Source organism: Ictalurus furcatus, chromosome 12 (genome assembly GCF_023375685.1).
Source record: "Ictalurus furcatus strain D&B chromosome 12, Billie_1.0, whole genome shotgun sequence".
Classification (NCBI taxonomy): Eukaryota; Metazoa; Chordata; class Actinopteri; order Siluriformes; family Ictaluridae; genus Ictalurus; species Ictalurus furcatus.
In genome coordinates, this window is record NC_071266.1 from 12,805,793 (window position 1) to 12,820,336 (window position 14,544).

At 36.2% G+C, this 14,544-nt stretch overlaps 1 protein-coding gene across 2 annotated transcripts; it reads right to left on the reverse strand.

Annotated features, from left to right (window-relative positions):
* Positions 1-7,044: 7,044 nt before the first annotated feature.
* Positions 7,045-14,277, reverse strand: LOC128615713 (uncharacterized). 2 transcript variants are annotated; one of them, XM_053638012.1, is made up of 8 exons: positions 14,187-14,277; positions 13,037-13,151; positions 10,619-10,936; positions 10,221-10,526; positions 9,092-9,247; positions 8,704-8,736; positions 8,319-8,357; positions 7,045-7,544 (listed from the first exon to the last, which is right to left on the reverse strand). In XM_053638012.1, exons 2-8 carry the CDS (start codon positions 13,104-13,106, stop codon positions 7,525-7,527), a joined length of 942 nt encoding a protein of 313 aa, XP_053493987.1. In that variant the 5' UTR covers positions 13,107-13,151; positions 14,187-14,277; the 3' UTR covers positions 7,045-7,524. The 2 variants fall into 2 exon arrangements, with proteins under 2 accessions (XP_053493987.1, XP_053493986.1); XM_053638011.1 differs by lacking the exon at positions 14,187-14,277 and adding an exon at positions 13,974-14,162.
* Between the last annotated feature and the right edge of the window lie 267 nt (positions 14,278-14,544).

Consider the following 14,544-nt stretch of genomic DNA (forward strand, 5'->3'; position numbering starts at 1 on the left):
CAAGATTTTTGCAGAGCTTTGTATGTTACCTGATAGGGGCCGAAATTTGTCAGCTTTAGTTCTTGTAGAGTCCAGATGACCAGATGTCTTTAAAGTAGACTTTAGACTTTAAAGCTGGCCCCTGGATGCCAACACCACATGTTAGCCGACGCAAAAGTATAGATGATAGACTATTTAAGAAACTGTGCTGAGGTCCAGTAAAATTAAAATAGCACATTTTCCAGAATCCGTTAAAGATAGAATAGACAATAATTACCCTTTATCTCCAGATCTGACATGCTCCTTCCTTCTTCTTCATATTTGTTGTTGAGGACGATGCACCTGAAAGGTGCCCAGAGTGTGTCGAACGTCTGGAAGCTCAGTTTGCTGGTCAGAGTGAAGAGACCGTCATTTCCCTGCGTGCTTTGAAGTGTGGAGCTTTTTGTCCAGTTTGTGTTGCTTTGATCAAACCAGTGGATGGTTCCTGCTGGATATCCACCGCTAGTGCTACAGTACAGATCAGCATGTTCACCATTCACTATCTCTTTCTGCATTGAGGTTATGATCGGGTTGCAGTATTTGGCTAAAAAATGAAAATTCCCATTTCAATATTACTGTTAAAAGATCACTGGGACTTTGCAATAGTGAGATAATGTGAACAAGAGGACATTTTTCTCTTACCTGTGACATTGATGGTGAATTTTACTTGCTCATTACCCAGGCTGGTCCTGACGAAATACCAATATCCACCTTCATCTGAGATCACGGTGTTATGACGCTGTAACGATGGCCTGTTTTCAACTTTAAATCGAGAGTCTCCTGTCACTTTGTTCACATATGGTTGAAAAGTGAAACAGGGTTTATTCTCTCCACTCCTAGTTAAAACCACTGTGTTAATGCTGATAAGCTTAGAATCAGTGAGGGGCTCGATACTCAGGAGATGTGAGTGGTCTGACCGATGACTCCTACTGCAGGCTGGCATTTCAGTTTAAACAGACCTGTTGAACAAAAAACAAAAGACATATGATAAAAAACTGAAACACACCAGAAATGTACCATCACACAGGGAAAAAGGAGAGCATTCATCAGAGAAGCAACTACTGATCTTGTCAGGACATGATAGAATAGAGCGAGAGCTTCCTGGAGTGTCTTCATACTCAAGAAAAAGCACAAAACTTCTTTTCCCACAGGATATAACACAATTATAACAATTTTTTGGAGAAGAAAAAGCCTTTATTTGTCACATATACATTACAGCAATGAAATTCTTTTCTTCGCGTATCCCAGCTTGTTTTAGGAAGTTGGGGTCAGAGTGGGTCAGCCATGATACGGCGCCCCGGAGCAGAGAGGGTTAAAGGCCCAACAGTATACAACAATTTTTACCAACATGTCAGTTCAGATTATGCTAAAGTCTTTGGCACATGTAAAGAAATGCTGTAAAGCAAAGATGCATTTAAAAATAATACAAGCAAGCTTTTTCTACATTTGTACTAAACTAAACAAAATCAATATTTGGCATGTCGACCCTTTGTCTTTAACAATGTATCAGTATTCTCAGGTAAATACTCAGATACCTTGACAGCCTGCATTTATTTTAAAGTTCCTCTGCTTTATAAATCTGTTTTATATATAAAACTCTGTCACATTCAACAATTTAACATCTGGTGTAATATTTCACTTACTTTCAGCAGACTTTCCAAAATGTACAGATGCCAACACAAAGAAAGGGAGACTCACTGAAGCCAGATTTCTGTTTCTGCACAAACGTGGTTTTACCACCATGGCGATTAGGCTGAAGAGGGGAAAAAGTAATAAAAGCTCAATAAAAGCTCAATAAAAGCTCAATAAAAGCCCTGAGCTCAGGGACCGAGCAGAAAAATAACAAGAAGTCATAACGGATGTATGTAAAGGAAATGGCCGACCACATATGCTGTGTTTAAGAGCTGATCTGAAATCTGTGACTGATGTCATTTATAATTTACAATATGCACCTGTGTTTCCACCTCCTCGCCAGCTCTGAGCACAGAAAATTGTATTCCATTAAATTTTAAGAGTAAAGTGCTTTCAGAAAATGGACATTGTCATAAATCAGCTTTACAGAACTATACACCCACTGTCCACTTTATTAGGAACACTTGCACATTTCTGCATTTATCCAGTCAGCCAATCGTGTGGTAGCAACATAATGCATAAAATCATGCAGATACAGGTCAAGCACTTCAGTTAATGTTTAGTGTAATGTAGTGTAGTATAGTGTAGTGTATTATAGTGTAGTATAGTATTGTGTAGTAGTATAGTATAGTGTAGTCTAGTACTGTACTATTGTATAGTATGGTGTAGTATAGTGTAGTGTAGTGTAGTCTAGTATAGTATAGTATAGTGTAGAATCATGACAGGAGTAGTGCATCATGACAGGAGTTTCTTGTCTCCTGTAAAACATTTGGCCAGTTGAAAGCTTAGATGAGATGTAAAATCTGAAGGCTGTCAGAATGAAGATGATTTCCTTCCCAGTGATGGGCATAACATTAATGACATCACTGTTAACACTGCTAGTGGTTACAGCAACAACGAAGAGAGGAACTTTAGTACCCCACAGACTTCATGTTCTGCTTTAACTATGTGTTGAATGTGTTATTGATGTGGACTAGAGGGCAGCACACACACTCACATTTCACACTACACACGCTGGAACTTTCTGGGAAAACTTCCAGCCTTTTAATGAACATTTAATAACAACATATATGGATTGCACATTCTATTAATTTATGTGCTGTCACATCAGTTAGCTACAAAACACACTTGCCGAAAATGCTTCGTAAACAAAGCTACGTTTCATACAGTAGGCCTCCTTACAATAAACATTAACTGCACAACATAATTAAGGAAAAAAATTACCCAACACAAAATATTCCACAAAGCTGTCATGTCAGTGTCCTCCTCCTCTTTCCTGTGTCCCTGAAGTATCAAAGTTCAAAGAGATTGAAATTTGTAAGCGGTGGACCCACAATGTTCAGAAACATCAGAGACGAGATGGTGTGGATGAGAAGGGATTCACGCTGTGAGCTACAAATGAGATTAATTTTGGAGAACCCCCGCTCGCGCTCCACTGGAGATCGGTGTGATGTTCACTGTAGCCAACAACTGCCTCAGTGCTTCTGGGGCTTTTTGTCTGTTTGAGTCACTGTACTCCATAAAAGCCTAAATGACTGTACATTGGATGTTTTTATGTAATTCCACCAGTCAATCTCACTTTCAAAGCCATGAGCAGGTTCACAACATTTAGCCTCGTTAGCGCTACTAAAAACCTTCCACAATCAGGTTAGCGTTATCACTGCTAGTCGTATCATTGCTTCATCAGTGACCTGCTGCTGCTCGCTCTCTTGGACTTTTGCCTGTTGAGTATTTTGCTCCGTTTTCTCACTGTCAGTGTTTGTGTCCTTTAAAAATGCTCGTAATGATAACTGCTTTCTTTTCGCCCTGACACACTCTACAGCGCGTGTTGTGTAACTGTAGGCTTCACTTCATCACAACGAATTCAGTTGACCTTTGAACTTGAAATGATTACATTATGTGAAAGAAGCTATTGATTGGCTATTAGCAATATTTGAACCCCGGTTATATAAGATTAATATTTTTATTGCAGTATTTTGTTGTTGTTCTATTTTACATTTGTTGAAATAAAAACTAAAACTATTTGTTTTGATAATATTGCTGCATGAAACTTTAAACACCCAGCTGCAGAGGTGCGGGTGTTCTGGCAATCTGTCCTACCTCTCAGAATGTGCTACCCACACGTATTGCGCATGCGCAAAAATTTATTTTTCACGCTTAATTATGGCATATCTGAAGACCCGCCCACAATTTTGAGCTACCTTGCCTTTACAATTACGAATTTGAATGTGAAATGTAAGTAAAATCAATCTAACTTGAATTAAATTATTTTCTTAAATTAAAATGCTAACATAAATAGTATTTGATATTACAAATGGGTCTTTACCAATATAATACTTTTGTGATTGTGATTAAACACCACCACAGATATTTGAAGCTGACAGGATGTGCTACCCCACTTTCTACATCCTTTATTAAGGTGGTAGTTCATTCTGAGAAAGAAGCACATTTCGTTAGATCAGCATGACAGCTTGAACTACAGGTAGCACATCCTGAGCGGGTAGGACAGATCGTCAGAAAACCGGATCCACATGAAAAGGTTCCGCAATACCATGCTGTATTGTGGAGGTGCAGGATCCTGTTCCAGCAGGAGTATAGTATAGTACAGTATAGTACAGTTCATCTATTTATAAAACAGCAACTCACTACAATCTGTTATTGTTATATGTTGTATAGTATAGTTTATTATAAATGTATGATTTTTTTTTCTGTGTGTCCATCATAGTGACCTGTTTGGAGTTGTATAATACAATTAGAATAAAAACTACAGGAAGTCCAAAATGCATCTACAAATATAGATTAAAAATAGATATTATAATAACTTCATAAAATATAAATAAAATGAAATAATGTTTAATTACTATGGGTTGCATTTAATATCAATTTGACATTAAGCTCAGTAAGCTATTTCCTTAGAAAGCTATTAGCCTTTTTCCTAATATGGATCATGCTTGTGTTAATCTACTTTTAATTAGGACTCTTTATTGTTTAAGATATTTAAAAATAAATATTTTATGCTTGTTTATTTATCAATTAACCAACAGTATTTCTCATTGCTATTATTTTAATTCAATTAACAGTGACCATGAGCAGAGAGCTTACATTTAACTGTTTATGATAGACCTCCTGAATCGGTTTCGGTCGAAAAAATCCTGATTGGTGCATCCCTAATGAACACCATTAAACTAAAGCACTTTGCATCTGATGGGTAAATGAGCTCACCCAATCGCATATGAGATTAGTCAGATATATACACAATATATGCAGAACGGTTCAAGAACTGACTCCAGCCCAGAACCATGACAGTGGAAAATGTCTAATAGTGTAGCTTTAAATATATTTAAGAGGAGCAGCCTTCAAACACTGAACATTGAGGTTTACTGTATTTGTTTACAAGGTGGAACAGGATAACACTTGTTTTTTTCGTACAGTCTGTAAAATTAACTGAAAATATTACATTTAGTTTATCAGAAGTTAAAATGAAGTAATGTGTCATGGCTCACACTATGTTCCTAAATTGTGTCATAATTGTCCAGGTCAAGTTTTCTCATGCCCACTTGTGTGTTATATTGTGGGACATTAATTTTACCATCTCTAAAAATAAATAATAATAAAAAAAATTTTTTAAAAACTTCAACTGTACTCCTAAATTTTTGCAATTAGGTTCACAAGTGCTCCTAAAAGAAATTGTCTTGTGTCTCTCCTGTAAACAGTGTTATTGCCTTTTCTGCATTCGCCTGAATTGTTTTCGTTTGGTTGCATATTGTTATATTTGATCACATATTTTCATTTGGTTGATGGCATTTTTATTTTTACTTATCCTATATTTTGGGTACAATTTTATTTATATTTTGCTTCTACGAGATGATGCACTTTAAGGTTCAGTCTAATTTGATGCAAAGATTTTTTTACATTAGCAGGAATGTGGCACAACATGGAGGTGAAAGCAGCGGTCTGTTTATTTAAATGTGAAAGTGCAATAAAAATATGTTGTCCCTAAAATAATCGTGATGAATAATCGAGATCTCAATATTGATCAAAATAATCATGATTATCATTTTGGCCATAATCGTGCAGCCCTACAGTGTTACTATGGTTACTGTGATATGTGGTTGTGTGATCCACTTTGACATTTTACAGACCTCCAACTCAATTCTGTTCAGTAAATATTTATTAATATTTTCTTTTTACAATTGAGGAACAATACATAAACAGGCACAAATAATATGTAAAAAAAAAACACATTAAAAAAAAAAGAGTAAAACAGTAACAGACAGAGTAACATCCACACATACAGATGTTTAATACGTTTAGTGTTCAAAAAATACTTGAAAGTGTATATTTACCCGTAAGTTTTCAATCCAGTGTCTATTAGTGAAAGAGTGGTTTCCTCCCAAATATGAAATCATAAAAATGGATGTTGTAACTCTGGGAGTTAAATGATTTTATTGAGAACTAAGTTTCTCTTGAATATACCAAAAGTTCATGATTAAACTCAGAGATTTTCCCTCACACCAACATGTTCATATTTTGCAGACATAATTAAACACATTTAATTCAAACTGAGTTTTGAAGAGTGTCTGAGGTCCATTTTGAAGTGACCATGACTGCAGGCTTCTACCTCCAAAGGTAACATATTTTATAGTGAAGGGTGAAATGAATGGCTCTTCATTCAGAGAAGGTTTTTGACCAGGTATAATGATTATCTGTTCTATATAAAGTCTATCTATATATAACCTAATATATAATCTGTTTTGATAGATAGATAGATAGATAGATAGATAGATAGATCTTTTTGGCTTTTGTGTTTTTGTATTTTTTTTAAAAATATATTTTTCATAACTTTTATGATTTTAAAAAAATAACTTTTATAAAACTATATAACGGACAGGTATGGAACATGAATGATATAAAATGTTTCTGAACACTATAACTACTTTGAACAAGAGAACTAGGCTGTAATAATGTGAATTATTTTACATGTAAAACATGTTGCATTACGTTTGTCTTGCGTTCTAAAAACATTCACATATGAATAATGTAAATTGGGACGAAGGCCGTATCTCATTATCTATGACATTGTTAAATCTCCGGCTCTCAGACACTCACCGAACAGAGCAGACGCAGAGAGAGGTGAGAGTGCAGCAAGAAAGCAAGACCTCGTGCGTGCAGGACAGTACTGGTGACATTTGGAAAGTCACTAAGGTTTGTCCAAAAAGTCACTAGATTTTGTCGCTAGGCGCTTTTTTTTTTTTTTGTGCAAAAATAAGAAGTCGCTAAACGGGTCTGAAAAGTCGCTAAGTTGGCAACACTGGTCTGCATTGACAGCTAGATAAAAGGCAGCTAAGCTCCGCCTCTCCCCAGCAAAAAGAAATTACAAAAGGAGAGGGAACACAGGGTTTTTCATTTATACACATTCTATTTGAAAAGCAATACAATACACAGAGTACCCAAATGATGCCCTGTCTGTGTTTTTTTCTTGAAAACAACTTGCGCCCCCCTTCTGATCTCTCTGCGGTTTAGAACCACTGAGATAAGGGAACTACATTACTGACACACCTGAAGGGCGCTCAGGATCAGGACGGAACCTCAGACTTTAGAGCTGTGGGACACGGTACTAGCTCTTAACATCCTGACTTATCATTACATTTAAGGACTTTCCACAGTTTCCACAGCCTGGCCCTTTAATTACACATTTAAAATCACACTCAGGGTCACATGATACTGAACACTAACTTGTTTGTTGAGCCAGTAATAGAGAAAGAATAAGTTTTTTTAGAAAATAAAAGTGTCCTGATGGCTGTGTTTCTAAACTTACCATCATATGATTAAATGTTTACAGGGTAATTAATAATCAGACGTTACACTGCAATCTTAATCGGGTTCATTCAGGGCTGAAAAACAAACAACAAGAAGATAAAACTTTACAAATTGCATATCACAAACACTTTTATACTGGAATAATATTCTACAGTACAATCATACAACAATAATAATAGGGCATCATAATATTACCGCAGCAGAATATATACAGAGTTTTATTCATCCGTTGAAATTCATCCGTTGAATGTATGGAATCGAGTTTGTTGGAGTGAGGCCAGATTCATTTTCCTTTAACAAAGTTTCAGTCACTAAGACTGCTAATATGCTAAAAAAAATTATCTAAAAAAGTGTCTAAAGCAAAGTCTGGATAACATTCCAGCTAGGTTTTTCTGGGATGCTGCAGAAATGATAGCTCCTAGTGTTATGCATATCGTCAATTTCTCACTTGAACAAGGAATTGTTCCACTTGATATGAAAACCAGAAAAAAAAAATCATTCTATTACACAGAAAAGGGCCCATAAAAGATTTCCTTCAGTAATAAACAAACTAGCATTTTAGCAAACCCACAAAAAGTTAGTATTATAGTAAACATGTTTGTACACAGAGTAGCTTTATCGTAAGCAGGCCAACCATGCATGGTATGATTTATATTTTATACCCCATACTTATACAAATACAGTGGAATGTAATGTCATAAAAATTATAGCCAACTGAGGTTAAATTGAATGTGTGTGTGTGTGTGTGAGAGAGAGAGAGAGAGAGAGAGAGTGTGTGCGTGTGTGGTTTGAATCAGATTTTTAGATTCTCTCAAATATTAGTGTACCATTAGGAACATGAATTATACCTTTTTCATCTTCAACATCAGGATCTTTGGAAAAGTTTACTGAAAACATAAATAAATACAGACACTCTGTCAATATGTGCAATATGTAACAGGGTACAAGAAAAGTTTTCAGTATTGGATTCATCCATACAAGAGAAAGCTGATGAGTAGAAAGCACAGTATTAAAAGAAAAGAAAACAGCAGTTTTGTAAAATGGTGGTATTTTACTCACGAGCTCCCAAACAGAGTATTCAATTATTCAGAGCAGCAGCAAAGAGAGTATAGTAAAGAGCATGGCTTTCCCCTAGAAATATTAGTGTCCATGCACTGAGATCTATAAAGTTACTGAATAAACCCAGCTCCACAGCTACACCATAAACACACCAAATCTGAATAGTGGACATACCTGGAAGGTTGAGAGATCTTACTCTTTTTAGCTCTGTAAAAACAATCAAACAAACAAACACATCACATTATTAGAGATCTCTCGGGGTGGAAATCTTTGACCTGAATGTGTGACATCATAAATTAGTTAAACACTGTAATTGTTGGTAAATTGCAGTGGTGTAAGCAGAATAAAACGTTCCAGACCGCTCTGTTATATGAAAATAAAGCACTTCAGGATGTGGGGTAGCGACACTATAAACCTTACAGATGTTTCTGTTGAATTTGATCCTCTTTAGATATCTACTGTTACTTGTGTGTAAATATTATGCTGTTTGTATTTCTTTGTAGTTTAGTACAATTGCTTGTTTGGTTTCATTTTCTATTTTTAAATGAACTTTATTACTTACGCGGTTCGCATCTTCGCTTCAACAAGTAAGCAATCAAGAGCCTGACGATGAGAAGCCCGATGATGAGAGACCCGACGATGAGAGACCCAAGAAGTACCACACCAGCAATGCTGATCTTCACCGTGCTTTCATCAGCTAGGGGATGCAATGGGATATCTTGGAGGAAGAGGGGGAGGGAGGGAGGGAAGAAAGAAAATGTACACAAATACAACTAATATGTTACTGTTACAGTCTCAGGTAGTTGATCCAACATTAAATTATCTTTATTATTCCTCTTATACTGCAGCAATTTTTACTGACATTTATTAGATTTTAGTTTCCATTTACAGTTACATTCAATGTTGTGGAACATCAGTGAAATAAGTTAGCTCCTTAGTTCCTGTTCTCACTTACAGTATAGCAGCTATAAACAATCATTCCCTCACCAGTCTCTCTCAGACCCCTTCCATAAATGTTAAATAAACATCTCCTTACAGAAAACTTCACCATCAGCAATAATAACTTTATTTGTGATATATATAACAAAAGGTTGTTTTGTTTTTTGTTTTGTTTTTTAATCTGTTAACTATTAGTCTTAGATTATGTTCTTATGCTGTTACTATAGAAACAATAACATATTACAACCAAAGCTTGGACAAAAAAGGTTTTTTTGACAATGTGAATAGAATTACTCGCTAATATATTTTATTTGTTAATATAACATTTGCATAGACTGATAAACAGAAAACACATCTGCTGTGACTGAAAATAACACTGTTACTGACATTAGGTCATTATTTTATGTAAAACTGTCAAAATGGCGGCAAGATGTTCAAGCCTGGGGTAAAAAAAAAATTTCGCTACACAAAAACATAATTCTGTAACGATTTTAAAAACACATGCTTTGTGCTCTGTTTATTTGGTTTATGTAAAAATGTATTTCTTATTTTGGTGACTATATTTGATTTGGCCAAGATATTAGTTCTTTGCTAATATTAGGTCTACTTTTATTATGTAATATATGCTAAGTAGTATATGAAGGTAAATTAGTCTGGCTAACTTATTACGCAAAGTTAAAACCAAGAATGATATATTTCAGGAATATCTAACTTTATTCATGATGAATGGCACATGAATAGAAAATAATTACCCTTTCTCTCCAGAAGAAAAGTGCTCTTTCCTTCTTCTTTATATTTGTTGTTGAGGACGACGCACGTGTAAGGTGCCCAGGCCGTGTTGATCTTCTGGAAGCTCAGTTTGCTGGTCAGAGTGAAGAGATCGTCATTTCCCTGCGTGCTTTGCAGTGTGGCGCTTTTTGTCCAGTTTGTGTTGCTTTGATCAAACCAGTGTATGGTTCTTACTGGGTATAAACCACTAGCATTACAGTACAGATCAGCATGTTCGCCATTCACTATCTTTTCCGGCACAGAGGTTATGACTGGGTTGCTGTATTTGCCTAAAAAAAGAACATGTTAAAATTCTTGTTAAAAGATCACAGGCACTTTGTATTAGTGAGATAATGTGAACAAGAGGACATTTTTCTCTTACCTGTGACATTGATTGTGAATTTAACTTTATCAATGCCTCTGTTGGTCTGAATGAAATACGTATATTCAGCTTCATCTGAGATTGCGGTGTTACGAAGCTGTAACGATGGCCTGTTTTCAACTTTAAATCGAGAGTCTCCTGTCACTTTGTTCACATATGGTTGAAAAGTGAAACAGGGTTTATTCTCTCCACTCCTAGTTAAAACCACTGTGTCAATATTGATAGGCTTAGAATCAGTGAGGGACTCGATACTGCAGGAGATTTGAGTGGTCTGACCAATGACTCCTACTGCAGGCTGACATTTCAGTTTAATCAGACCTGTTGAACAAAAGAAAAAACACATATGAATATAACTGATAAACACACCAGAAATGTACCATCACACAGGGCAAAAGGAGTGCATTAATCAGAAAAGCAACCAAGAGGCCAAGAGTAACTCTACACATGATGCAACCACCACCATGCTTCTCAGTGAGGATGGTGTTCTCAGGATGATGAACAGTGATTGGTTACTGCTTCTTATTAAGTCTCATCAGCCAGATAACTATTTTTCACGTGTGTTCTGAGACTCCAACATGGGATATATATATGGGATTTATACAGAATTTTAATGGCTTTCATCTCACCACTCTTTCATAAAGTCCAGCTGTGTGGAGTGTCCACGCTGTGAACACCACCTTCCATCTGAGCTGTGGATCTCTCCAGCTCCTACAGAGTTCTCTTTATCCTCTTGGATGACTAATCCCCCTTGTACCCGCTCACTTATGAGAGTTTATGTGGACAGTCCTCTCTAGGCAGAGCCGCAGTTATGCCGTATTCTTACTATTTTTTAATAATGGATGTAATTTTTCTCTACAGGATGTTAAAAGTTTAGAATTTTTTTTTATACCTTAATTCTGACTGATACTTTTCCAGAACTTTGTCCTGGACTTGTTTTGATCGCTCCTTGTTCTTGATGTGTGTTTAGTTATGTTCTATAACAAACTCTGTGTTCTTCTAGGAACAGGTGTATTTATATTGAGATGACATATGACACTGTAATTTTGTAATATTCTGTGTTTTTAATGCTGTTTTGGTTTCATTTTGTCACAACACAATAGAAAAGAGTGAACACTTCCTGAAGTGTTTTTAACCTCAAGAAAACGCACAAAACTTTTTCCCTCAATGGATATAACACAATCTTTACCAACATGCCAATTTAGATGATGCAAAATTCTTGTATATAAATAAATTAGCTGCTATTTTGTAAAGTATGATGCAGAATCTGCCGTAGTTCTTCTGGAGATTATGCTTTGTTTTTTATTGCAGCTTATCCCTGACAGCCAGCATTTAATTTTTTTGTCAGAAAAGTGGTCCATTGAATAATATATTAACTTCTTTACTGACACAAGAACATTTTCCCTAAAATTTATTTTAAAAAAAAATAAACATCTAAACCAAAATTAGGATTAAACATTAGGGTGTGTATGATTTTTACACAGTACTGTATATTACCTGGGATTACTGCTATTGCTCATTTTATAATATGTAACATACAGCATAATCTTTCCAAAAGCAGGAAGACGCATTAAAAAACACTGGCGTGACGGCTTCATATGGGATGAAAGGGGTGGGGGGTCAGCCTGTCAGTGCTCAAACACACCTCCAAGACGACCACTGCATTGCTAAAGAAGCTGAGGGTGAAGGTGATGGACTAAACCCTATTGAGCATCTGTGGGGCATCCTGAAACGGAAAGTGGAGGAGCACAAGGTCTCTAACATCCACCAGCTCCGTGATGTCATCATGGAGGAGTGGAAGAGGAATCCAGTGGCAACCTGTGAAGCTCTGGTGAACTCCATGCCCAAGAGGGTTAAGGCAGTGCTGGAAAATAATGGTGGCCACACAAAATATTGACAGTTTGGGCCCAATTTGGACATTTTCACTTAGGGGAGTACTCACTTTTGTTGCCAGCAGTTTAGACATTAATGGCTGTGTGTTGAGTTATTTTGAGGGGACATACATATATATATATATATATATATATATATATATATATATATATATATATATATATATATATATATATATATATATATATATATATATATATGCATGCATTAATTTTTATAGATGCACAAAAAGCACTGACTTAAACTACAGTCCAAAATGAATAATATATATTCTGGTGTGTGTCTGTGTGTATTGGGTTCTTTTCTGTTTTGGACAAACAGTTGTGTAAAGTTTTAAGTTTTAGTCTGAAGTTTATACTTGTAACACTCAGTCTGTGGATTATATTTTAAATAAACAATACAAATGGTACTGAAAGTCGCACCCCCCCCATCCGATTAATCGGAAAAAAAAAATAATAATCTGCCAACTAATCAATTATGAAAATAATCGTTAGTTGAAGCCCTAATCTGGAGTAATATTTCACTTACTCTCAGCAGACTTTCCAACCCGTACAGATGACAACATCAACACAAAGAACAGGAGAGTCGCTGAAGCCATGTTTCCATGCTAAAGCAAGAGGATTTTTACATCATTGTGATCAGGCTGAAGAGAAAGGGGGGAAAAAGAGGAGAAAAAAAATGATATTTCCCCAATCTCAGGGACAGAGCAGAAAGATCACCACAAAACATTATGCAAATCATAAGGACATGACAGACCATGTGTGCTGTGTTTAAGATTTATGAAATCTGGGTTTGATATCAGTTATATGCTGCAATACAGCATCTCTTAAGTTTTGTTGAATCTCAAATTCTGTGTTTGTGAGACAGAAAATTATCATTTACTCAAAATTCATCCAGAAAGCTGAGTCACTGAACCATCAGGAGAGGGATTCTTAAAAAGTACATGAATAAGTAAATAAATAAGTAAATAAATAAATAAATAAATAAATCTCTCCTCTCTCACATATACTCCCATCAGCCATAAAACAGGAGCGGATTTCATTTTTAAACTCCTGAGCATGGGGCAGTCTCCTCCATGATTCCTGCCCAGTGACTTTATATCTAACACGACATCATGGTGCCAGTCACTCCCATGAAGCCTTTGTTGGGTTGTTTGTATAAAGAGTCGCCATCTCGTGGAACTTGGAGTCAGCGCATGCGCAGTAGATAGGGCTGGGTGGACAGTGGCTCCGCCTCTCACAAAAGTACGAATAAAATCATGATTTCTGAAACTTTTGTAAGTCCAGCGGAAATGTTTAGCTCGGTTTGTTTTACGCAAACATTTAAACACAACTTTACTACAGATTAATGAACGAGGTACATTGTTCTTGCCAGAATAGTGCAATAATAACTCTATGGAGCTAAATGACGCAGTTTATATTAGCAACGAGCTACGGAAGTAGCAACAAGTTAGTCTAGAACTTACAGCATTAAGTTCTGGCTTGGAAAATGTCTCCTATGGTTTCTCAGTACAGCTGCTACAGAACGATGTAGAGAACAGCAGCACTGTAAACCCGGATTCACAGCTGGTTCTGCTGCACCAGACCCAACACAAGGACCAACGACCATGACTTCCTTACCTCCTTCATCTACCTTTACTGCTACTAAAGTGTCTAAACCAAGCGTACAGAACACGTACCTGACGTGTAGCACTGAAGTGAGATTTATCAGTACACACTGAACTGCAGAGGTTCTAACAAACTTCTCCTGTGGGTTTGTTCTGATTTGGGACTGCTGTGGGACTGTCCTGTAACCCGACACTTCTCAAATTACAACCCAAACATTCAGACAAGGAAATGATGCAACAGCAGCCACTTCTAATCCAAAATAAAAATAGAAAGAAAGTACAATAAAAATAAAGTATAGATTTTAGAAAAGCAAGTAGTAAGTAGAATTATAAGTGCTGGATATGCAGTGTTGTCTGGTTGTTCTGGTGTAAGTGTGTATGCTTTTCTGTGTTTTCTAACGGTCAGAGTCAGTATACACACACAGGCAGT

Coding starts and splice junctions, on each gene's coding strand:
- LOC128615713 (XM_053638012.1), bottom strand. CDS start 13,106: ATGGCTTCAGCGACTCTCCTGTTCTTTGTGTTGATGTTGTCATCTGTA. Junction 10,527..10,618: donor ATTCACAATCAATGTCACAG/GTAAGAGAAAAA, acceptor TTCTTTTTTTAG/GCAAATACAGCAACCCAGTC. Junction 8,358..8,703: donor AAGATCTCTCAACCTTCCAG/GTATGTCCACTA, acceptor TTATGTTTTCAG/TAAACTTTTCCAAAGATCCT.